Consider the following 26563-nt stretch of genomic DNA (forward strand, 5'->3'; position numbering starts at 1 on the left):
GATCCAGTGTGTAAGGGGTTACTGCTTTAAGAATTACAGTAGTGTTGCTTGGGACAATGTGGTTCCCTTGACCAGCACCAGGATTCTGGGCACAGGGCCCAGCAAACTCTCTAGGCGAGTCTGATGCCTCCAACTAAGCTTTGGGAACCATTGGTTTGGGGCAATTATGTACATTTAAATAGAGGCCCTTGAAGCAATTTCTTTTTTCAAAGTGCTTCAGAGTTAGTCCTTCTAGGAATGATTTAAGGTAATGTCTACAATACAAGTGCATGTGTTTTAAAAAGTGTTACGTGTTAAATTTTGTATCGTAACCAGTTACAGAAGACAACTGTTTCCTACCTGGATAATAACAAGTCAGCCTTTCAAACTAAAGTTGCTCTTACAGTCCAAAGGAATACAACAGGCAATCAGTTGCGCCTTTATTTTAAACATTGTTTTTTTTTTTTATTGTGGCAACAAAATATACAACCTAATTGCCATCTTAACCATTGTGAGTGTACAGTTCAGTGGCATTGATTTCCTTCACAATGTCTTGCAACCTCAATTAGGATTTCTTTTTTTTTTAAACCAGGAAAAAATGTATTTGCATTACCTGTAAGAAAATGTTCTCAGCGTGTGCATGCATGGCCACCATTTCTACATCTCCCTACGTGTGCAGCCGAGCTGTAAGGAGGCGTGTGCATACGTGCGTGTGTGTGTGTGTGTGTGTGTGTGTGTGTGTGTGTGTGTGTGTGTGATGCTGAGGTCGCATTCTGGGTCAGCTGGCCGCAGGGAGCCCCGGGCTCGGGCAGGCCCCCAGCGAGACTGGAGCTCGGCGGCGGCAGCTCTGCGCTCCCAGGCGGGCGCCCAGCTCGCGGTGCAGGAACGCGCAGGGCCAGCGAGGGGAGCTGCAGGGTCACTTTTCCCAGGGAAAGCGGCCCGTCGTCCTCGCTAGCAGCCTCCCTGCCTTTTGTTTGTTTTCCTGCTGGAGGCTGGAGAGCGGCCGGGCTCCTGCTGCTCTGCCATGCGCCACGCGGCCCGTGCGACTCGCCGGTCCTCCTGGGCGGCCCTGCACGGACGCCTCGGCCTGTCCTAGCGGGGATCGCCCCCCTTCCCGGTTCCCGAGGGGCTGCTGCGCCCCACTCCGCCCGAGGAGCTGAGCTCACCGCAGGGGCGGGCCCCCGCCTGTGTTCGCCGCGCCAGTAAGTGGGGTCAGGGATGGAGGGGCTCCTGCCGGCGACCTGTCACTCGGGGGGATGGATTGGGGCTGCGGAAGGACCCCCGTCCCGTGGCCTCTGGGGTGATCGGGGCAGGAGGGAGAGGTTCAGGGGCTGTAGTTTCTCTGCGCGGTCATGTGGGTCTCTCCCTCCCTCTAGGCGTGAAAACTCTCGTTTCCTGGGAGTCTGGAAGGTTTGGATGGGTGTTTACCTTGCAGTGTTTAAGACGGGGGAGAGATTCGTGCCCGATTGGAAGCCCCTTTCTTCGGAGATGGAGGACTTGCTCTGGAATTTCCCCGACTAGGCCTTTGGCTGTCCCGTAAGGGGTCTGAGCAAGAATCCTCACACATTTGTGTGCAACCATTTTTTTTCACGGGGCTTCTTTCTGCTCTGATTCTTTCTTTACCAGTGGGAGTACCTGTTAGGAGAGGGATGTTCAAGGATTTTCCAGAACAAGAGTTCCTTTTGTCATGCACCTTCGGAAGTTTGACTTTGACACTAACATTGAGGGCTTTGGGTTGTAAATATCAAAGTAGTTTAATGCTTCCTTCTGCAGAAAAGAGTATTCGTTTCCACTTACAAACTAAATAAAGATTTGCTTTTGCTAAAGCTTGGGACTGTGCTGAGAGGATACCACCTTGGATTTTGCATGCAGGGGCTGGATTTTTCAAAGAAACTGGCAGTTGTGTTTTTTATTTTGCCCTGGGCCACTCTTTATAGCTATAGTAGTTTGATAGCTATAGTTTTTTTTTCTTCTTTTTTTTTTCATTTCTCACCTTTCCCAATGAGCAGACTTCCTGGATGTGTCCCAATAGTGAATTGTACTATTGCTGGGTATACAATTGAGATGAGCTTTACATTTGTGTAGTCAACGTATAAGTCATTAAGAAGAACTTGCGTCTCAACCATATGCTAGCTGTGCTGGGAGTTAATGGATGCGTAAATATGCACATTTGAAATAGTTTCTGAACAAAGCGCTACGATTTGGTACAGGATCTTGAAGGCCTTCCCATCTATTTGCGGGCCAGTCATTGTAAAACACTGAGAAGTGGGTGTAGAAATGAGAGCTGTGCTGGGATTCTTGATGTAAAAGGTTATCCTGTACCACTGCCCTCTCCCTAAAGTCCTGCCCTCCACAGTGACTTTTTACTCACCCCCTCCACTTGGCTTTGTCCCCATCTCCAAAGTCAAAACTGGTGGTTGGGCAGGAGTGGGCAGTCATGTTTCTAAAGGAGACCCATTTAATTTTACTCATTTGACTTTTAAAAAAATATATATTTTATTGATTTTTTTTTTTTTTTTTTTACAGAGAGGAAGGGAAAGGGATAGAGAGCTAGAAACATCCATGAGAGAGAAACATCGACCAGCTGCCTCCTGCACACCCCCTACCGGGATTATGCCCACAACCAATGTACATGCCCTTGATGGGAATAGAACCTGGGACCTTTCAGTCCGCAGACCGATGCTCTATCCACTGAGCCAAACCAGTTTCGACTCAACCCATTTAATTTTAGATGATGGAGGGATTTTTTTTTTAATTTAAAATTTATCTTTATTGTTGAAAGTTTCACAGATGGCCTTCCCCCGCTCCCCATTAAACCCCTCCTCTCTCACCCCTTCTCCAGATCTTCCTAGCACTATTGTCTGTCCGTGGGTTATGCATATATGTTCATTGGTTAATCTCTTACCTTGCCTTCCCTCTGAAATATTGCATGTCTGTTGCATGCTTCAAAATCTCTGGATATGTTTTGCTCATCAGTTTATGTTGTTCATTAGATTCCACATATGAGTGAGATCATGTGATACTTGTCTTTCTCTGACTGGCTTATTTTGCTTAGTCTAATAGTCTCCAGGTCCCTCCGTGCTGTCTCAAAGGGTTAGAGATCCTTCTTTTTTGCTGCTGCATGATATTCCGTTGTGTCAGTACTCATGTTGACGAATGGATGGAGGGATGTTTTGGAGGGTTGATGGGGTCTGTATTTCTTACCCAGGGAACTCAGGAATTTAGTCACAAAGAAATGGTTTTTCTCGGTGAACTTTCCTACTACTGACTATATATGTAAATGAGCTACCAGGATTAAAAAAAAAGGCCTTTTGAAAGTGGCTATTTGTTGACTGTTCAACATCATTAAAGCCCATTGTTAGTCTTATTCTCATTGCTTTTTGAAATTACTAGTAAAGGTGGAAATCATGTTAATATTGAACTTTGGAATGATCTTTTTCTTCATTTCCTTCCTCCTTTATATCAGTGAGTCATCTCCACCTGTTAAACATAATATAAATAGATCCCTCCCTCTATATTTTAATCCAGAACCTCACCTTTCCTCTCCTGTGGACTGGAGCAGCCTTTTAGCTACCCTCTCAAGCCTGGCTCTTAGTAAGTCCTCAGTAAATGTCTGTCGAATGAATGAATGAATGAAGAATGAATGAGATGCTCCCTTTTCTGGAATCTTCAGCGTTCCTTGTTTGTATAAACTTTTAAACTATCACTTCCTTATGCTGCTCCTAAGATTTTTCCCACCTGTGGTTCCTCTCCATTCTCTAAAATAATTTGTCTAATTTTCCAAGGCCTTTATCAGGCTTCATCCCTCCCATCTAAATCTTATTTTCAGTGTAGCATACATCTTTGTGCTCAATGGGATTTGGTCTTCTTGCTCTCCTGCTAAAGGGTCCAGGCTCTCCCTAGAAACTCCCTCCCTTCTCTCCACTTCCTGTGCAAATTTTAGTCCTATTTTTATCATAATGTCTTCTCTCACTACTCAATTTTCTCCTTTCTTTAGAGTCTTAAGATACTTGTATGTGTATTTTTTTTTTTTTTTAGCCCTTCCTTATACTGGCCATATTGACCTCTAATTGGCTTAGGCTATTTTAAGCCTCTTTGGGGCAGGACCCATATTTTATGCATGGTAATGTGGCATTGTGGGCTTTGGATTCAGGCAGAATTGAGGTCAGGGCCTGACTCCACTTATTACGCATGTGATGTGGCCTTGTGGGATTCACCCAGCATTAGTCCTCTCACATGTAAACTAGGGGAAATGCTTTCCTCGGCTGATTGTGTAGTGACGATGGCCCTAAACAGTGCCTGTCATATACCTGACAGAAATCTGCTCCTCCCCAGACAGGGACTCACAGAGACCTGAACACATGACACATATTTGGTCGATGTTTGTTGATTGACTGTAGTAGACCGTGAGTCCTGGCTCGGCCTGGAAGCCCAGAGCATGGGCAGTCATGCAGTGAAGCTTAGCGAGTGTTATCCTGCCCGCCCTTAAAATGGCCTGAGCTTAGGTTATTCCTGGCTAGAGCTCTGCTTCTGGGATCTGTTGCTGTTTTTCCATCTGAACCTTGCCAGGAACACTACTGCCTTTAAAAAAAATTTTTTTTTAACTGCTTCTCTTGAGGCGAGCTCCTCCATTTCATTTGGCAGGATCTTGCCAAGTTGGAGTTTGATCTCACACGTCCTTCTATTTTTCTGTTTGTGAGGTATGTATGAGTGTGTGTGCTTACGGCAGAACTACTTGCCTAGCACTTTCTTGGCAGATTACAGTGACCTTTGTGTATATGTCGATCTGTCAGCCTGTGAACAATGTCTCACTTAATCGAAAATTCTCCCATCAGCAGTCTGACAAACCGTTCTGAGAAGGACCTCTGACTAGAGTATCAGGAATCTCCTATCTGGGCCTCCGTGCTTGTGGCTGATGTGCAAACAGAGGTGTGTGCAGGACAACTTATTCACATATTGTTTGGGGATGATAGTGTAACCTTGGCCCAGGTTGTAGCTGTGCTGACGTTTGAAACACAGTTTTGTGTTTTGTTTTTTTTTAACTTCCTTACAAATACACGTGCTCTACAAAATCACCCGGTAAAAATAATTTAGTGAAGCAAATCATTTTCTGGGCAAATTACATTAAAATGCTAAGAACGTGTTATGGCAGGAAGGAATCAGATGCCTTTGCTTACAGCCAAAGAGGAAGTTAAGGTTCCTCCCGAGAAGGTGAGAAAGGTTGGGATGGGCATTTGTACTCAATCGCTGCACCTAGCGAGGTGCTGTCCAATGGTAGGAAGATGTCACCACTCAGCAGATCCTGGAATGGTACTCAATCCGTTCCTGATTTCCTCCCTAGGAAAGCGAAGCACCCTCGCTCATTGAGTAAATGTGTGTGCTTTGCAAGTGGAAGCCTTCTTGGAAAGAGTGTGGCCAGACTTGCTGGTACAGCTGGTGTGCGTTGACTTGTGACATTGTCTCAGAGTTTGAAGAAAGCAGATCTTCGACTCTTTTTAATATGTGGGTCAGAATTTTCAATACATTCATATACTTTTCACAAAAGGGCCAGTGGGGAGCATTTGACACATCTCTGACAGATTATGAAAACAGTTCTTGCCATGGTTGGGTGGCTCATTGGTGTAGACCAAAGGTTGTGGGTCAGATCCCTTGGTCAGGGTACAGTTAGTGCACATACAGGAGGCAACTGATCGATGTTTTTTTCTCACATCAATGTTTCTTTTTCTCTCACCCTTCCTCTCTAAAATCGTGCTTAGTGAGGATTAAGAAAAGAAAAAAAAAACAAACATTTTTTTATTCAGACATTATCTCAAGATAACAAGGAATCCATTCCTATTGGTCGGGTCTCTGGATCGCATCCGTAAAGTGAGGGTGTTGGATGATTATTAAGGTGCCTTACAGGAAAAAAAAATAAAAATCTAATTTTATGGTCTGAAGTTTCCTTATGCCCATGTTGAATTTAGGTTCTGTGAACTCAGCTTTCAGTCTATACTAATGAACATTGCTACATATTATCTTACCTTAATGTTCCCCTAACTCAGGGATTTTGTTTTCTTTCTTTTCTTTTTTTTCTTTTTCTTTTTATGGAAGAGCCACAGGTTTCACTTGGTGCCTTTTCCGCCACACTGGGGGCTCTTTGTAGCTACCTGGTAAATATAGGTATAGTGATGGCCGAGAGCCTGAGAGCCACGTATTTTGGTGGAAAGATCAACGTGTCATTTTTTATCTTTCTGTAGGTATAGTACATCCTGTGATGAAATGCTGATTCTATGTGATGGCCCTCGTGGTTACTATAAAAGATAATGGCCCAGAAACCAAAAAGATAAAGTATGATGGTGCAATGTGCTCAACTACACGTTTGATGCTAGCACGAAAGTTACTGTCTGCATGAACTTGTAGTTCTCTGAAGACAATAGTTAATGCTTTTGTGATCTTGGACACTGCCTTTGCTTTGAAAGTGACTTTATTCAAGATTCCTTTAACTCTGACAAACCCGAGTGAGAAAAAGTAAGATATACATGCTCACATGTTATCTTAGCTGTTAAAAAAGCATGTTTCCCTACTTTAGGGTAAGAGCTTTTAGAAGGATTCATAATTTTTGTATCCTAGACCCCATATAATTGTCCAGTTTTGCAAAGAAGGGTGTAAGGGGGATGGGATGGCAGTGGGAGTGGGGTTGGTGACACAGGAGAATCACCTGTAGGCAAAATGACCATTTACAAACCTTTAAGTGGCTCATTCATTAATGTATTCATTCAACAAACCTTTCTTGTGAGTACTTATTTGTGCCAGCTGTATGCCAGACACTCATGTAGGTGCTGGGGATACAGTCGTGAATATAAAATTTCTGCCCTCACCTTGCTTATATTCTAGGGATATCTCAGTTCACACTTGTAACACTATCCTTGGGTTAAATGAGGGTTCTATGGAGACAGCTAAAATGTCTCTGCTTGCTTGCAGGGTTCCCTCTGTTCCAGGGGCCACACACTGTGCCCTGCAGGCATACCCTGCCTGCTGCCCGTTTGGTCGGTAGAGTTGTCCTGGAATACAGCCGTGCTCACTTATTTCCGTGTTGTCTCGGACTGCAGAGTGGAGGAGTTGTGACAGACTTAGAGCCCTCAAAGCCTAAAATATTTACTGGCCCTTCCCAGAGAACATTGGCTTATCCCTGCTCCGTACTATTTTTTACATGAAGTCTTTGCTTCCTTGACCCATTTTATTGATTTGTTTATTGCTAGACATGATACATTAACGGGAGATCAGTTCCTGAGTTACAGGTGCTGTAATGTTTGCACAGCGTTTGAATACAGGGTGGGGGGGAAGGAGGCTTGCAGTTGTGAATACAGGAAACACAGATTTTAATTATTATTATTGTTTGTTAATTATGGTATAATTTTCAATACAAACAACTGCGAACCTATTTTGCCCTACTCAGTGTGTGTGTGTGTGTGTGTGTGTGTGTGTGTGTGTGTGTGTAGTAGAGGCCCAGTGCATGAATTTGTGCATGGGTGGGGTCCGGCCAGCCTGCCAGCTGGTCCAACTCCTGGTTGAGGGGACAATTTGCATATTAGCTTTTTATTACATAGGATATACACTGAGTGGCCCGATTATTATTAGTTCAGAGATCATAATAATGACCACTCAATGTATGTTCTCATTCACTCCCCCATCTTCACCACAACCTGCCTTTGCCCACCCTTATAACATGGGGTGCCAATCAAGTCAGCAGCTGGGAGTAGGACTATTGCCACCCTGGACAGTCTTCATTAAGCTGGAGGACTGCCACCCCAGCTCATCCACAGTTTCATACAAGTCAGGGTAAAGCTATCCTTCTTCCAGCTCGTCAACATTTGTCAACATCCTTCTTCCATTCGTCAACATCCGTTTCAGTTCTTTATAGTCCACAAAAGCCACGTAGAATTATGGGTCCTCGTTTAGAAATAATCCACGTGTGATTGAAGACCTTTTTTAAGGTGCATGCACGAGCACCCTTAGGTATTGCAGGGGGAGCGATGGGAAGTCATGGACCCTGCTCGGGGGATGAAGGGCCCTGGGACATGCGGAGTTCTTTTTTCAGAAGCTGGGTTGATGGCGGGGAGAGAGGTAAGGCATGGAGCAATTTCTGGAAACAGAAGAGGCATTCATCCAAGAAGCAAAAATACTTAAAGAACATTTCTGCTAACTGTATATAGGCAGAAGAATTGGGCTCCAGAGAGAAAAATAGGAGCACGTGTGCTATTTCTAGTACCTTTTAAAAAGAAATTAACGGTATTAACGTCTTCGTGTCAAGTTATGATACATGTAAACCTAGAATCCAAGGTGCGATTAGTTGCATGCTGGTTATGGTGCCATGAGAAGGGACACTGACTTTGCACACAATCCAGTTTTCCTGTGAGGGCCGATGACAGCAATGGAATCTTTTCCAAGTAAAACCATCAAGACCCTCCTAGGGCTTGAGCGGGATCAGTGGGCTGGTAAACCAGAGCTCTCAAGAAGCCCATGTTTGCATGCACTTTTCTGTCTTCGATCTTAACAAACGAGTAATTGTGGCATTCGTTCATTCAGTGACTACCAGGATTCCAAAGTAAAGAACGACTGCCACTTCCCTGTGCCCAGTCTCTGGCGTCCAGGCCGTGAATGAGCCGGGCCCCGTGCGAGCTGCTGGCTGTGAGCAGATGCTCATTGCATCCACTGAGGATGGCAGCGGAGGGGAGGGAATTGGGGCTGCTGGGTCTCAGGAAGGTTTCCCCTGCTGTCTACCTAGCCAGGAAAACCATCACTTTATTTCCGAGTTTGGCTAGAACTCTTTGAAAGTGAAACCAACTTGTATTTCTCTGTTAGTTGTGGACAGCCTTACCCAAATGCCAAAGACCTGATCTGACCAGGTGGAGGGGGCCTTTCTGTGAGTCTCTGAGACTCGGTGATCCCGGCATTGCGGTGGGAAGGCCCAGGCCTCCTGCCTGTCTTTGCTTCTCTGTAGTGTTGGTGGTCAGATCAAACAATTTCATTGTTACTTTGCACATGAAGAAATAGTTGAGATACTCATCGAGGGTGGTACAGAAAATAGGTAGCAAAGACTAACATCCAGATTTTGACCATTCAGACAATCTTTGAGTAACTGCTATGTGCAGGTGGAGTGTGAGGTGCAAGAACGCGGAGGCCAAGGAAGCATGCTGAGTGACCTGGCTGATGCAGAGGGCGGGCCTGCAGGTCATGACCTCTGGGAAGGTGTGGGGACTTTGAGAAAGCCATAAGCAGTGTCTGTGTAGGTTGGGGTAGGAGGCTACAAAGAGGTGATTGTTTCAGATTCTGGACTTTGGGGTCCAGCTGAGGCAAGAGGTGCTTGTCCCTCTCTGAAAGAGAAATGTCATGTAGCATACAGGGTCCCTCAGGGGCACGCGTTTTGCTAGCTTTTGTGCATGTGATGGGAAAAGTGGAAACGGATTCTTCCCCTCCCCCACCTGTTGATTTGAGGGAGAGAGAGAAACATTGACCTGTTGTTCCACTCATCTGTGCATTCATTGGCTGACCCTTTCATGTGCCCTGATTGGGGAGCAAACCTGCAACCTTGGTGTTGTGGGATGACTCCCGGCCAGAGCCAGTGATCCTTTTTTTTTTCTTAGACAAATGCTGGCATGATTGTGAACTAGTCACAGAATCACAGAGCATTTGAGCAAGAAACCATTTAACTGCATCATGTCCAGTGTGCTAATTTCACAGAAAGTAAACCTGAGGGCCTGGAGACACTCTGAGTCAGAGGAGGTCTGGAAACTGGGACCAGCCCCTCTTTATCTGCAATCACTTTGCTGCTGCTGCTCTGCTGGCAAGGTCCCCGCTGGGTTCACTGATGTTTGTTTGCAGAATGAGGCCAACGAGCATGGCCACATCACTGGTTTCCTTATTTGGATTTTGCCTGCGAAGTACTTCCTCTAATTCCTCTTATTCTCAGATCATCAAAAGATTCTATGACCTTTGGATCTTTTGCAACCTTTCCCTTGAGTTTGGTGCAGTCAGCCTGGGTCCCTATATCAATCCTACCACTTATTAGTTGTATAACTTTGGACAAGTAATTTGTGTCTCAGCTTCCTTCTCTATAAGATGTGGGTGTGATGGTAATAGTACTAGGGACAAGTTGCTTATGCCTCAGTTTCCTTATCTGTAAAATATGGATAATAACAACAATAGTACCTACCTGGTACTTTTATTTTTTTTATTTTTTTGACTGCCAGTCTTTATTTTTTTTCATTAATTTATTATCTGTGTACATATTTTAACATTGTCCTCCCCTCCCATACATACCCTCCCTCCCCAGAGTTTTGTGTCCATTGGTTGTATTTATATGCATGTATACAAGTCCTTTGGTTGATCTCTTATCTCCCCCAGATCTCCCTACCCTCCCCGCTGTAATTTGACAGTCTGCTTTACTGTCTTTATATCTGTCTTTTCGTTCATCAGTTTATAATGTTCTTTAATATCCATAAATGAGTGAGGTCATGTGGTATTTCTCTTTCATTGACTAGCTTATTTCACTCAGCATGATGTTCTCTAATTCTATCCAGGTTGCTGCAAATGATCAGAATTCCTTCTTTTTTTATGGCAGCATAGTATTCCATTGTGTAGATGTACCATAGTTTTTTGATCCAATCATCTGCTGACGGGCACCTAGGCTGTTTCCAAATCCTAGCTATTGTAGATTGTGCTGCTATGAACATAGGGGTGCATATATCCTTTCTGATTGGTGTTTCTAGTTTCTTGGGATATATTCCTAGGAGTGGGATTACTGGGTCAAATGGGAGTTCCATTTTCAGTTTTTTGAGGAAACTCCATACTGTTCTCCACAGTGGTTGCACCAGTCTGCATTCCCACCAGCAGTGCAGGAGGGTTCCTTTTTCTCCGCAACGTCGCCAACACTTGCCGTTTGTTGATTTGTTGATGTTGGCTATTCTGACAGGTGTGAGATGGTACCGCATTGTTGTTTTGATTTGCATCTCTCCTACCTGGTACTTTTAAACAGATTAATATATAGAAGCACTACAATAGTACTGTATATATATATATATATAGTAAGTACTAAAATTAGTAGTAGTACTTTTTGGGTTTATTTGATGCTAGAGGCTTGTGCACAATATTTGTTCAGTGGTGGGGGGTAGGGGATCCCTCATCCTGGCCTGTGCCCTCTCAAAGTCCGGGACTCTTTGGAGGATGTACACCTGCCAGCTGAGGCCACTCCCTGATCCTGAGTTGAGTGTCTGCCCTCTGGTGGTCAGAGTGCATCACAGCAACTGGTCATTCTGCCATTTGGTTGATTTGCATATTAGCCTTTTATTTTAGAGGATATTAGGAAGGTGAGTGTGGGATAGTTATAGTGAGGGATTTATCTATGTTATTCTTGGAGTCAGAGAGGTATATAAAAGGTCTGCCCCTTAGCATGTCAGCTAATTCCCAAGTCAACGGATGAGCTGCTATATTCCACTCACTTCTCGGGCAGTGTTGACTGTCTGTACCAGGAGCTTGTGAATTCAAATCCTGAGAGGGCAGAGGAGGAAATGTAAAAGGCTCGAGGAAGCTAGCTATGTACTAGGTAGTAAGAAAATGCTCTTCTCTTTTAAATAAAGAATAATTTTCCACTGAAGCCGGTTTGGCTCAGTGGTAGAACATTGGTCTATGTACTGAAGGGTCCCAGGTTCGATTCCAGTCAAGGGCATGTACCTTAGTTGCGGGCACATCCCCGGTAGGGGGTGTGCAAGAGGCAGCTGGTGGATGTTTCTCTCTCATCAACGACGTTTCTAGCTCTCTATCTCTCTCCCTTTCTCTCTGTTAAAAATCAATAAAAATATATTTTTTTAAAAAAGAATAATTTTTCTTCAAACATGAGGTTTTTTCAGGTTGCCTTTTAGTTTGTCACTTTTATTTTTATTTTATTTTTTTAATGTATTTTTATTGATTTTTTACAGAGAAGAAGGGAGAGAGATAGAGAGCTAGAAATGTCGATGAGAGAGAAACACCGACCAGCTGCCTCTTGCACACCCCCTGCCAGGGATGTGCCTGCAACCAACGTACATGCCCCTGACCGGAATCGAACGTGGGACCTTTCAGTCCACAGACCGACGCTCTACCACTGAGCCAAACCGGTTTCGGCTAGTTTGTCACTTTTATTTATTTATTTATTTTTATTTATTTATTTATTTTTTTAGTTTGTCACTTTTAATAGCAGCATAGGAACAGAGAAATGTTTTTCTTTCAATAACACAGGTGGTTGTGACGATATAAAAATACATGGTTCCAAAAAAAAAAAAAATTGAGGAACTGACATCGAAACTATTTTAGGGACAGCAGGAAGGAGGGGGACTGTGATGAGCTGAAGAGTTCATCTCAACCTAAGGAGCTGGTGACTACCCTTCTCTGGCTTTTTGTTACCACACAAGGCTAAGGATCCCATGTTGTCAGCCCTTCGGTTTTTCTAAAAACCCAAATCTGGATTTTTATATGGAAAGTTCCTGCTTTCAAATACAGATTCAGAACCCAGCTTTGACTCCAGGCCTCAGACAGCCAGTTTACAAGCTCCCGAGTCACATGGTGTGAATCTCCATATGCCAATGTCATAATCATTGTGAAGTCTTGCTAACTGTGCAAACTTGTAGAGAAATAGTCTGCATACTTCAAAAAGGAATTCCATTGCTTATTGGGGAAGTGTAGACTTCTGATTTCATTCTTTTTTTTTTTTTAATTGTGAAAATAAGTATTCATTTATTAAAAACAAACTTCAGAAAAACATATCTGTTAAAACATGGTTAATTTTGACAACAGCTGTCAGTGAGTAAAAATAAAAAATGTGATGAGGAAGCAAGAATTACTATTACTAAGTAATATTATACTCACCTCATCATTTATACCCCTGTTATCTTGAAAAATATAAAGGTAGCTCTAAGAACTTTACACATAGCTCTAGGTTTATGGCATGATTTGCCTTTCATATTTTATTTATTTCCAGAGGATACTGTTTTATGATACCAAATCAAATGCATAGTCTAAGGAAATTCTTCTCTTTTAATGTAGTCTACGAAATCTTCCTACCTGAAACCCTCAGGATCAAATTACCCTTACATTTTTCTGAGGAGAAGACAGCCATCAAATTTTTTCAACATTGGCCCCCATTCTTAAAAAGGATATAGGTGTGGTTTAACTAATACTAACTCTGCTTTTTAAATCCAATAAAAGGAACAAAAATATGGCACCACCCCAAAAAAATCTAATGCCAATAAAAATGGCAGTAGTACAAAAACCTAAGCAGATCTCAAATACAGCAGATTTGTTGTATACAACGCACAATGATTTCTTTTTAGCAAGAACAAGAAGCTTAATAACAGGTAAAAGAAACCAAACACTGCATTATATTGAATACTAAGGTAAGTAACCATAATTATCTCATAAATCTTCCAGTAACATAACTATTTGCTTTTGAGTAACTGTATGTAACCCTCATTTTTAATTAAATGCCTAGTCAACAAAGCTAACTGGAACAAATACATTTATGCAGATTTACATCCTAGGATACCAGAGTAAACAGGAGACATCAGTCAAGGATGAATAAAGAAGTTCTATTTTTTCATCATCTATGTTAGGGGTGTCGAACTCAATCAGAGAAGGGGCCAAAATCTAAAATCCAGCCTAAATCTCGGGCCGAATGGTTTACTGAACAGTCATAAACTGTCATTGTGATGGAAACGCAGCGGAGTGCAGTGATGACAGCGCGGTGCGGGCCACATTGCAAGGCCTGGCGGGACGGATTTGGCCCGCGGGCCTTGTGTTTGACACATGTGATATATGTCATCAGATGTACTTTTCTCTTTCCTTTTTCTAAACCACTGCTTCCTGCCTCTTCAAGAATCCGATTCTCTTTTTTAGAATCTTTAGGGGACAGTCTGAAGAATTCTCCAGTTCCATTTTGCCTTTTGGGAGTTGGACACACACAAACTGGATTCCCTCTTGCATATTTATTTTCAGCTTTCCTCGAGGAAGGTGAAGTGAAGTTAGTGGAAAAGGTAGAGGAACCAAGCACCTTCCTGGGGGCTCGAGCAGCCACCGCTTTTCTGTAGGTGCCCAGGAGAATGTCTGCTCTAGTCTGCACCGTGTTCAGACACGAGGAGATGAGAGCAACCCACTGACTTTCCCACAGAGGGTGTCTCAGTGGACGAGAAAACCAATCTCCCAGTTTATACAGTTTATACTCCTGATTTCATTCTTAAAACATTCTTTTGAATAAATATAAACCACCACTGCCTTAATTCAGATGATTGTATGAAAGTCTTTGGGAGGTTCTCTGATTTCCTTTAACTTAAGCTCTGTTGTTGTCTGTGGTAAGTTTCATTATCAATGACATACAGCATGAATCTATGCCATTGATAATAGGAATAGGTTCTTTGGGAGGAAACTTTCAAATCAAGAAAACAAGGAAGAGCAGCATGGATGTTCTATAAAGGAGAGGAGCATTGCTATTGGGTAGATCAGCAGTGGCCCCACCCTGTCTTCTTTTTTCCAGTGCATTGTCCATCACTCTTGTTTTCTTGGAGCAGCAGTGAGGTTTGTTCTTCACTTTCAGATCAAGACATGAGTCATCACATTCAGGCCACCATAACAATGATGAATAACTGACCACCACTGATCTCAAATGCATTTAACCACTTACTGCTGGGACATGCTCAGAATTGATTATACTTCTTGTCTAATGCTAATTTGAATAATACCACTTCATTTTTTTATTTTTTATTTTTATTTTTATTTTATTTTTTTTAGGATAGGAAATAATTCATTGGAGTAGAGAATAGAAAGCTTAGACAGTGGTCATGGTTCTCTTCTCTGGAGCCCTACATCGCTCTCTCGGATACCCCTTTGGACACTTGAAACAATTACCATAGCTCCCCAAGTCTCCTTTGCTTTTAATTCCTTTCTTTCCCTTTTGTATGTAATGAAACTTGATTATTCTTCAGTACCTCAGCCCTTCCACTTCTCTGAAGAGTTGCCAGACCTCCTTCTCCCAGGAGTTGGTGATTCTCTCTATCATGTCCTCATAGCACTTTCTACATTTTTCATGTACATGTCAATTGTGAGTTATGTAAAGGAAGGGCCCTTATCTTATCCATAATGTGCCCCCAAAGCCTTGCATAATGCTTAGCATCTCAGCCTGGAGAGACACTAGTCTGGTCCATTATAAGGCCATTACTCAATTACCAGAAGTAACAAGATGAAAAAGCAACTACCGTGCTTTGGTGAGAGTTACATCTTGCCAGAGTAATTGAGTTTTGTTCTATGATCTGAAAAACTAACAAGAAAGAATTGTTAGGGTGACTTTGTGTTGAATGAATGACCCACTTTTTCTCAATTTCAGTAAAGTTCGTAATGCTTTCACAAATAGCTTTCTCAGTGATCATCTAGGGCAGGGGTGGAAAATGTCCAACCCATGGGTCATATGAGGCCCGTAAAATCATTTGGTCTGGCCCTGCCAAAGCATTAGGGGTGAATTAAGTAAATATTTGACTAAATATAGCAGACTATTTTTTTTTTTAATCTCAGCTCTATCTTTAAATATATATCTGTAAATATATATCTTTAAATATATGTATCATTTAAAGATAGAGCTGAGGTGTTTTTGTTTTGTTTTTTAATTCTATATATATGAATGATAGAGCCTTAGCTGGTTTGGCTCAGTGGAGAGCGTCTGCCTGCAGACTGAAGGGTCCCAGGATTGATTTTGATCAGGGCATATGCCTGGGTTGAGGGTTCAGTCCCCAGTGGGGGATGGGCAGGAGGCAGCCAATCAATGATTCTTTCTCATCATTGATGTTTCTATCTCTCCCTCTCTGAAATCATTAAAAATGTATATTTTAAAAAATATAAAGAGGAAGGGAGAGGGATAGAGAGATAGAAACATCAATGAGAGAAACATCATTGATTGGCTGCCTCTGCACGCCCCCTATTGGGGATTGAGCCCACAGAAATTGAACCTGTGACCTCTTTTATTTATTTATTTTTTTACAGAGAGGAAGGGAGAGGGGTAGAGAGTTAGAAACTTTGATGAGAGAGAAATATCAATCAGCTGCCTCCTGCACACTCCCTACTGGGGATGTGCCCACAACCAAGGTATATGCCCTTGACCAGAATCGAATTTGGGACCCTTCAGTCTGCAGGCTGATGCTCTAGCTACTGACCAAACTAGTTCGGATAAACCTGTGACTTTTGGTCAACCGCTGAGCCACACCAGCCAGGCTAGCAGGCTAATTTTTAAGTTGATAATTTTGTATGGCCCACGAATGTTGTTATAAATATCCAAATGGCCTTTGGCAGAAAAAAGTTTCACTACCCCTGATCCAGGGAAAGCATTGTCCCAATTATACAGTTTAAATGAATGAAGAAGTAGTAGCTCATTCATTATCAAAGAAAGGCATCTATGACTAATAGTTAATATATGTGATTCACTAGTATAATGCCATTGGGGGGGGAAAAAAAAAGTGGGGAGGAGCCCACATGCTCTGGAAGGTAGTCATAAAGTTTTGATCACCACAGTTCATCAAGGACATGGAGAAGTGTGTGAGGATGCAGAGATGAAAGCCAAAGGCAATTAAAGTAGTGGAAACAGGTCCTGTGAGGAAAGGTTGCATAATTAAAGCAAAAAGGCCAAGGGACTCACATTTGATTACTAATTTCATGTATATTCATATTTTTTATGAGATATATTCTTTATATCCACAAAAAATAAGCACGAAGAAATTAGCTTAAAGTATAATAGGCAAGTTTTGGTTGGCTATGAAGAAAAATAGTCTAGCTAATTGGATTAAAAATGCAAATCTGACCATGTTATTCTCTAGTTAAAAACAAACAAACCCTTAATTGACTTCCCATTGTTTCTAGGTCAGCATCTACTTTTTTTTTAATGAAGCATATAATTTATTTATTTATTTTAAAATAAATTTTTATTGATTTTAAAGAGGAAGGGAGAGGGAGAGGGAAAGAGAGAAATATCAATGATGACAGAGGATCATTGACCGGCTGCCTCCTGCATGCCCCATACTGAGGATCAAGCCTGCAACCTGAGCATGTGCCCTTGACCGGAATAGGATCAAACCCAGGATCCTTTAGTCTGCAGGCCGATGCTTTATCCACTGAGCCAAACTGGCTAGAGCTGAAGCATTAATTTATTAGTTAGCTGATTTTTAACAAATCAAGGTTCAAGTTATCTTTTTTTTTTTTTTTTTTTAAAGCAAGATAACGTGTAACAATGATTTGGGGATTTTAATTGGTTGGGAAATGAAATACTGAATGATACAGAAATAATGTCATAATAAAAATAGACAGAGATAAATAGGAAAAAGATGAAGAAGAGGGGAAAATAGACAGAGTCCAAAATTGCTTATGTTGTGGCCCAAATGTTCTTTCTATGTTTTATTGAGACCCAGCTTGAATTCCAGACAGACTCAGCTTCAATCATGAAGTGGATGAGCCACAATGTATGATAGTGTTCTGTCTGAGGAACAGCTTAATACTAGGTTTAATAAGCAAATCCACATTTGTATGGTTTATGATTAAATAAAATGTTTAAGATATGTATGTGTGTGTTTTTAAAGTTACCCATTCCTGTACACTTTGAGGCTAAATTTTTTTCAACGTTTAATCTAGAATAATTTCAAACATTCAGTTAATAAGAATAGTACAAAGAATATCCATTTATCTTTACCCCAGATTTACTTATTGTTAACATTTTACTCCATTTGGGTGCTGTGCACACACACACACTCTCTTTCTCCAAACATGCTCTCTCGCGCGCACACACACATACACATACACACACACACACACACAATTTTTGTTCTACCCATTTGAGAATAAACTGCATACATCATGGACCTTTACATATAAATCTTTCAGGGTATATTCTTTCAGAATAAGAATATGGTCTTACAAGGACCACAGGGGACAGGCATCCACTTCAGTAAGTTTAATACAGTATTTTATCTGCCATCCATATTCCAGTTGTTTCCTTTGACCCAATAATGTCCTTCACAAGTATTTTCTTCTCCTGTAGGATCCAGCCAAAGCCTGTGTTTTTCAAAATGGCATCTGAGGCCTTCCACAAACAAAACTGTAGGGTTACCTCTTTCCAGGTGCAAGCTCCTCCCTTTGCCCTCCACGCCAGGTTCACGCCCCTGTGCCTTCGTTTCTGGTCCTGGAGTGCTAGAACCCCTTTCTTTACACAATACCTACTTTCATTTTTCTTTCAATAATCAGACATTTATGAAGACTCTTCTTACTATCCTCCTACCCAACTGGAAGTCAGGGGGCTTTCTCCTTTCCCCCTCCCCACATCTGGGACCCGAGGGTGTACTTGACATATCTTAGTGCATATTCACGAATACATATCTGCCCTGCCTTCCCCCAAACACCCTCATCCTCTTCCATGAGACTCTAAGATCTTTGAAAAAGTAAACCATCGTTTATTGGTCTTTGTATCCCCAGATGTCAACATGGGGTCTGTCACACACATTGTGCTTTATACATATTTATCAGCAATGGAATATGTCACTGAAAAGAGCTGCTGAAGGAAATGGTAGGAGTCTGATCCTAAAGAGCTTCCAAAGGAAGAAAAATGCCCTCCAACCACGGGCCTCAATGGTTCTAGGGGGAAGGGGAAGGAGTTTGGGTTGGGGGGATTGGTCTCTTCTAATTAAATGGTAGAATATGGTGAAACGAGGCCTAACCTTTACATTTCTGAAGTTTTCTCAAGGTCATGCACAGCCTTCACAAGAACATGGACTGGATTTTCTTTTTATTTTTTAACTTTTAACAAAATTTAGACTTCCAGAAACATTACAAAAATAGGACAGAAAGTTCCTAGAAACTGTTGACCTAGCTTCCCCTAATAACAAATATCTTCAATAACCATAGGATGATGATCAAAGCCAGGAAGGTGAATTTGGCACAAGGCTATACTAACTAAACTACAGACCTTATTCAAATTTCACCAACTTTTCCACTAATGTCTTTTTTCTGTTCCAGGGTCCTATCATGATCTCACATTGCATTTAGTTGTCATGTCTCCTTAATTGACTCCCATTTGTGATGGTTCCTCAGTCTGTCATTGCCTTTGTGATCTTGACACTTTTGAAGCCTATTGGTCTGTCTTTTGTAGAATAACCCTTATTTTGGGTTTGTCTGATGTTTTCTCATGGATAGATTGAGATTATGCATTTTTATAAGAATACCACTATGATATTGTGATGTTGTGCCTTCTCAGAGCATCATGTACAGGGTACATGAAGACATATATCTTATTAATGGTGATGTGGAACTTGATCACTTGGATAAGGAGGTTTCTGCTGGATTTTTACTTATGGAGTTATCTTTTTCTTTGACATTAATAAATATTTTAGAGATGCTTTGAAAATATGTAGATAATCCTGTTTCTCTTAAGACTGTTATCCACTAATATATGCATCCATCAGAGAATCTTGTTGGTAACAAATTTTACTGTTATGTTTGCCTAAATGAATTTCTTATTGAATAGGAAGAATTCTTCTGGAAGAAGGAGCTGCAGACTGGATTTGGATTTAGATGCAGAATGTCACATACTTCTAATCAATATTTTCTGCTCTTGTGATTCTTCAGATAATTAATAGCTGTATTTTAAAAATGTTTTTAATGTTCTTATTAATGTATCTACATTTTATTAATGCTTATGTAAAGGCATTATAATCACATACATTATTACTGTGTTTTGTTTATTATAAGCAAACTGAATGAATTTAGCTCTTTGTTTAGCTTCTCAATTTTATAAATGAAAAAAATTAATGACATTAGAAAAACAGAATTAAAAAAAAAATGTTTTTAATAAAAACAACAACAACACCTGCCCAGGACTGCCCAGCCAGCTCAGTGGTTGAGCATCGACCTATGAACTAGGAGGTCACCATTTGATTCCCAGTCAGGGCACATGCTCAGGTGGCAGCCTACTGGGGTGTGCATGAGGCAGCCGATCAGTGATTCTCTGTCATCATGGATGTTTCTATCCTCTCTCTCTCCCCTTTCCTCTCTGAAATTAATTAAACAATTTTTAAAGAAAAATCCTTTAAAAAAATAAATGCATACATACATAAATACACAAATAAATAAATTTCTTTTTTTAAAGGGTATACAGAATTCAAATGGCAGCAAAAATAATCTAGGTGAAATACTAGGGAAAGCTGCTTAATATTAAGGACTGTGACATAAATATTTTACATCTTCCATGCTATCTCCCTCTCTGAAATCAATAAAAAAAAAACATTTTTAAAGATAAATAAATAAATGAATAAAAATTTGAATGATGTTAAAAGGGGCAGAGCTAAACAAATCACTAGCTCTTTGTTTAGCTTCTGAATGTCTAGTAGTAAAAATCATACTGTTTTGCCTAGCTACAAATACATCATGGAGCACAAGTACGCTCTCTATCAGGAGAACTTGGATTTGAGCATTTCTCAGTTTTGTATGTTTGCATTGTTAACTGTAGCAGAATTACAGAACATGGTATATTTAGCATGAGCTCGGCAGTTTTCAGGGACCATAGCTATCATGCAGGGTTTGCCCACAGTGGTTAGTAAAACAAAAAAGCTATGAATTGCAGATTCATTTTTGAGTCAGTGACAAATTCGCTTTCCAAAAATGCTATCTCTTGTTTTACAAAGACTTGTAAAAGACCATTATTTAGATCACAGACGGCAAACATTTTTTGGTAAAGGGTCAGAAAAAAAAATACTTTTGGCTAAGATGGGCAGGCAGTCTTTGTCACAACTATTTAACTCTGCTGTTATAGCGTGAAAGCAGCCATAGACTACGCAAGTGAGTGGGCAGGACTGTGTTTCAGTAAAACTTTATTTATAAGAACAGGTGGTGGGTGCAGGTGGTAGAGGTCAATGGGAATAAAAGGGGGACATCTATAATACTTTAAACGATGAAGATAAATTAAAGAAGAAAAAAAAGAACAGGTGGCGGGGCTGGCGGGGGAGGATTATAGTCTGCTGATACCCGATTTAGGCTATGAAAACACACAAACTCACAATATGCAATAGCATTTATGCTTGTTCCTGATTTTTCTCTGCAGGCAGAAGACTGATCTTTGAAAATATGTATTTGGGAGACAGTCACGCTCTGCTGAATACCTTGTGCGGGTGCTGCCACAGGAAAATCTGGTTACACTCCGGGGAGGCCTGCTGCCGCCGCAGCACTGCGCCGCCTCGGCTCTGAGATGAGTGTCCGGCCTGCGCGGGCACACCATGAATAGGTACACAACGATCAGGCAGCTCGGGGATGGAACCTACGGTTCCGTCCTGCTCGGAAGAAGCATTGAGTCTGGGGAGCTGATTGCCATTAAAAAGTAAGTTTTACCCTTTGCCCACTACGCGTTGTCAAAAGGGGACTGCGTGGGAAGCACGGAGAAGGAGCCTAGACATTGATTTCTGTGGGTTAGGTGACTGTCGACTCTGGAATGCTCATGTCTGAGGTTCTTATAAATAAAGTTTTACTGAAACACAGTCCTGCCCACTCACGTGCATAGTCTATGGCTGCTTTCACACTAAACACATTCCCTTGCATCCTGGGTTTCTGGTTTAGCAAATAGGCCTCTCTTCGTCACCTCAGGCTCCATACCAGGGACTGGCAAACTTTGTTCAGTAATGTGGCAGACAGTAAATATTTTAGGCTTTGCAGGCCATATGGCCCCCCATCACAACTCAGCTCTGCTGTTGTAGTGGGAACGCAGTCATAGATGATAGATATGTGAGTGTGGCTGTATTCCAATCAAACTTCATTTACAGAAACTGACATTTGAATTTCAGATAATTTTCACATGTCACAAAATATTCTTCTTTTTTTTTGATTGTCTTTATTCCAACTATTAAAAAATATAAACACCGTCTTAACTCATGGGCTTTACAAAAACATATGGTGGGCTGGAGCCCGTTTGGCTCAGTGGATTGAGTGTCAGCCTGCAGACTTGAAGGGTCCCAGGTTCGATTCCGGTCAAGGGCATGTACCTTGGTTGTGAGCACATACCCACCGGGGTGTGTGCAGGAGGCAGCTGATCGATATTTCTCTCTCATCGATGTTTCTGGCTCTCTATCTCTCTCCCATCCTCTCTGTAAAAAATCAATTAAAAATTTTTTTTTTTTAAAAATCAAAAACAGCCAAGACTGGTTTGGCTCAGTGGATAGAAAGTCGGTCTGTGGACTGAAAGGTCCCAGGTTCGATTCCAGTCAAGGACATGTACTGTGGTTGCGGGCACATCCCCAGTAGGAGGTGTGCAGGAGGCAGCTGATCGATGTCTCTAACTCTCTACCCCTCTCCTTTCTTCTCTGTAAAAAAATCAATAAAATATATATTTTTTAAAATCAAAAACAAAAAAACACATATGTGGGGTGGAGTTGGGGTGAGACATACTTTGCCAACCCTTTTACTGGCGTGTCTAGAGCTGTGATGTCTAATAGGGTAGCAAGTAATCATATGTGACGTTGAAATGTAAACTTAAGAATTCAGTTCCTGTGTTGCACTAGCCACATGTGTCCATCTAGTGGTGACCATACTGGACAAACAGAACATTTCCAGGGAAACAAAGTTCTATTGGACAATTCTGGTCTAGATAAAATAAGAATGAGGGATCCCCCCGTGGCCAGGTTAACTAATTAGTGATAAAGCAAGACGCAGTCCAGGCCTCCTTGTGCTACGCTGCACCACCTCTGCTGGGAAAATTGGTGATGCAGGATTGATTTTAAAATAAGTGCTGTTTTGGATAGTATAATATTTGATAGGAATCAAAGCCAATTTTAAGCACTATTTAATAGTTTCAGAATGAAAACATCAAAAAGAAAGGTTATCCTGTGACTAGGAGTAAGCATACTATTTGTTTCTTCTCTTTTAGAATGAAAAGGAAGTTTTATTCCTGGGAGGAATGCATGAACCTTCGTGAGGTTAAGGTATGTATTAATACAATAGGAAATAATTTATGTATAGTTGATTAAAATAGTGTAATATATGCTTACTTTTTTGTGTGTGGATATATTCATTCTCTTTGAATTGCTTCACTGATGACCTAAAAAAAAGGGGGGGAGGGATGCTAACATTATTCAGTTAATAGCTCAAGATAGAAGATTGCTATGCTATTAATGAGTGTATATATTGGTATATTACTCTTAAGTTAATTACAGCTTTATTCAGATTTCAATAATTTCCCACTAATGTTCTTTATCTCAAATTGTGATGAAAATTTGCTATCTTACCAATTTGTAAGTACATACGTATTGTTTTTTTTGTTTTTATTTTATTTATTTATTTTTAAAAAATATATTTTATTGATTTTGTACAGAGAGGAAAGGAGAGAGATCGATGTTAGAAATCAAAAAATATTTGATTCCTATAAAGTTAGAAACATCGATGAGAGAGTGTTATCGATCAGCTGCCTCTTGCACACCCCCTACTGGGGATGTGCCTGAAACCAAGGTACATGCCCTTGACCAGAATCAAACCTGGGACCTTTCAGTCCGCAGGCCGACACTCTATCCACTGAGCCAAACTGGTTTCGACCATTCATATTGTTTACAACCATCATCACCCTCTATCTCTAGAACTCATTTCATCTTGCACAACTAAAACTTTGTACGCATAAACAGCAGTAACTCCCCATGACCTCTACCTTCTGTCGCTGTGAATCTGATGCCCTTAGTACCTCAGGTGAGTGAAGTCATACAGTCCAGGCAGACCTCGTCTTGTTGTGCTTCACTGATCGGGCTTCACACATGTTGCCTTTTGTACAAATTGAAGGCAAGACCCTCTAACTCACTTCATGGCAGTACTCGCTCATTGAGGTGGTTTAGACCCAAGTCCTCAGTATCTCTGATGTGTGCCCGTATTTATCTTTTTGTGACTGGCTTATTTTGTTTAGCATAAATGTCTTCAAGGCTCAGCTAGCTGTAGCATGTGTATAGTTTCCTTCTTTTTAAAGGCTGAATCGTATTCCATAGGATGGATATGCCACATTTTGCTTGTCCATTCGTCCATTGATGGACACTTGGGCTGCGCTCACTTTTTGGCAATGGTGAGCCTTCCCGTTTCTTTAAACTTTTCCTTTTCACTGGCTCCTTCTCTCCAGTCTCTGAATGTGCCTGCCATTCTCTCGAATCAGCCTCAGCCCTCTCTTCCCTTGAGCTTCCTCCCCTTTCCTTCCAAACAACACCGTACGCCATCGTTTGTCACCTACCATTGACTTTCCACTGAATTGAATCTGGCATTTCCCTCCCTGTTATGGAAGCTGCTTATTGCCAAGTCCAGGATCATTTTCTCAGGCACTTTCTTGCCTGAGGGGTCAGGTGCTGTGGACCACATCCTCTCTCCCAGGGCATGGGACTCTGCTTTTGCTTAGCTGTCCTACCTCTTTCTTGCCTTTCACCAATTCTTCTGTGGGTCCACCCCTTAAATATAAGGTGATTTCTCGCCTTCCGTTCTTAGCAATTTTTTCTTTGCTCTGACACTCCTCCTGAGTAATGTCATTCAGCTAACTCCCTTGCTTCGGCAGTCTCATCATATCTTTAACGTTTCTTATGCATTAGACCAGGAAAGGACACATGGCCCACATTCTGATTTTGTAAGTAACCTTTTGTTGGAACACAGCCATGCCCGTTTGTTTGCATATTGTTTATGGCTGATTTCATGCTACAATGGCAATGTTGAGTAGTTGTTGCAGAGACCTCTCACCTAGGGAGCCTAAAATGACTTAACTTTCTGTCTCTTTGGAGGCAGGTTGCTTATCCCTGCTGCAGACCCCTATATCCAATTGCTCAGTGGATATCAGTGCCTGAATTTTCTAGAACGTCTGCAACCCCCAGTGCTCATATTTTCTCTCCCTTCTGCTCATTAACATCAGCCAGAAACCACAGCTCCTTGTAGGTGGCCTGTGTGATCCCACTTTCCCCGTGTCTTATCCATCCTGTGTGCTGCTGCCTGAATGATCTCCACTGCTCATACACTATCTACCATTTATTGAGAGGCTGGGATGGGCCAGGAAGCCCCTTTGGTGTCTTACTTCATCCCACAACTGCCAGATGTGGGAAGTGTGAGGGTCTTGAGATTGCTCAAGAGAACAGCTGAGACCCAGTCTCAGTAACTGGCTTGAGGTAAACACACCTCTAAGCCCCAAAGCTTGGTTTTAAACCCAGGTTTGTGTGAAGGTTTCAGTGGGTATCCACCTGGCATCCAAGCAGTGTCCTCCCGGCCCACTTCTCCAGTTAAAGTCTTCACAATACACTTCCTTTTGAACCTAACCGGGGCCATTCCTATTCCTCAGACACAGGGAATGCCACTCTATGCTCCCACACCCTTCCCTGGGAGAGCTTCCCTCCCGACACACCCTTTCCCTCCCAGTGAGTCCTCTGAGTGTTACTATTCCTTAAAGTCACATGTGAAGGATACTCACTGACCACTTTTTAAATAAGTTTTATTAAGTTTATAAATAAGGTTGAATAAGTCCTCCTTCTTAAAACACCTCTGATGTTCCTGGTCTCTGTCATTAATCCAATCTTCTTAATTTTGTTACCTGTATTTTGTCCTCTCTTTTGGATTAGATTGTTTGCCTCTGAAGGGGCAGGCACGTCCAGATACCCTTGGGGCCCAGAGTATTGTACAGCAGGTCCTCAAGTAATGCCCTTTCCTTCAATATCTTTTTAGAACACTGATATCAATTAGCCTAGGATACAGTTGATTTTTTTTATACATTGTTATACACTGCTATCCATTGCTGTTCCAAGAACCTATTGATGATGTTAAGTGAGCACTTAACTGTAGTTCTGTTACTCGTTGGGAACCTTCATGCATGGGGACAAACGGTCTCTATTCGGGCTGCGGACCCGGGTTCAATCTGCCTCTCTGTGTTGATACAGCTATCCTGCCCCTCCCTCTCCTTTGTAGACCTCTCCTGAGCCACAGTAAGATGCCTTCTTCTCAGAAATATTCCTCTGTAAAGTGAGTCGCATGAAGTCCTCCACACAAAGTTAATTCTTTTTATGTTAAACTAATACATGCTTTAACTTGCTCATGAGCCTCTCTTAGAAACCAGAGCTGTGAGCCACTCAGCCTTGGGCCAGTAATTCATGCTCAAAACGCACTTCAGGCTAGCAACAGAAGGTACCCTATTCCTTGCCTAGAATTTTCTTCTTGAAAAAATTTTTAAAACTTACTTCATTTTCCTACGAACAAATTTGCTGCTCGTCCCCTGGACATCTCAGCCATCGTGTGGGAGGCACTGTTAGCAAGCAGGCAGGAGCGATGGCTGCGGTCTGCAAGAGCCCAGCGAATGCTGTTTACAAGTTAGGCAATGTTTGTTTTTGTTACTCATGGAGAATCAGGAATCCAACCCAACTGACAGAAGTCATCCGCCCGGTGGGGCCATTCTCGAAGGATCTGTCCATTTGGCCCGAACAGCTGAGTATTTCCTGCCAGCGAGGCATGCTGGCTGCAGCTGGCCTGGCCGGGAAGAGGCACCAGAGAGTCTTCCTTTGCTCTTGTTCCCTGGCCA

At 41.8% G+C, this 26563-nt stretch overlaps 1 protein-coding gene across 1 annotated transcript in view; it reads left to right on the forward strand.

Annotated features, from left to right (window-relative positions):
• Positions 1 to 939: 939 nt before the first annotated feature.
• CILK1 (ciliogenesis associated kinase 1) overlaps positions 940 to 26563 on the forward strand; it is a 49970-nt gene continuing 24346 nt past the window's right edge. Inside the window, exons 1-3 of the mRNA XM_036414352.2 lie at positions 940 to 1181; positions 21107 to 21379; positions 22919 to 22973. Of these exons, the coding sequence (XP_036270245.1) occupies positions 21279 to 21379; positions 22919 to 22973 (156 nt within the window). The 5' untranslated portion in view covers positions 940 to 1181; positions 21107 to 21278. The remainder of the gene's footprint in view (positions 1182 to 21106; positions 21380 to 22918; positions 22974 to 26563) is intronic.

This window comes from Pipistrellus kuhlii, unplaced genomic scaffold (assembly GCF_014108245.1).
Source record: "Pipistrellus kuhlii isolate mPipKuh1 unplaced genomic scaffold, mPipKuh1.p scaffold_m20_p_5, whole genome shotgun sequence".
NCBI lineage: Eukaryota > Metazoa > Chordata > Mammalia > Chiroptera > Vespertilionidae > Pipistrellus > Pipistrellus kuhlii.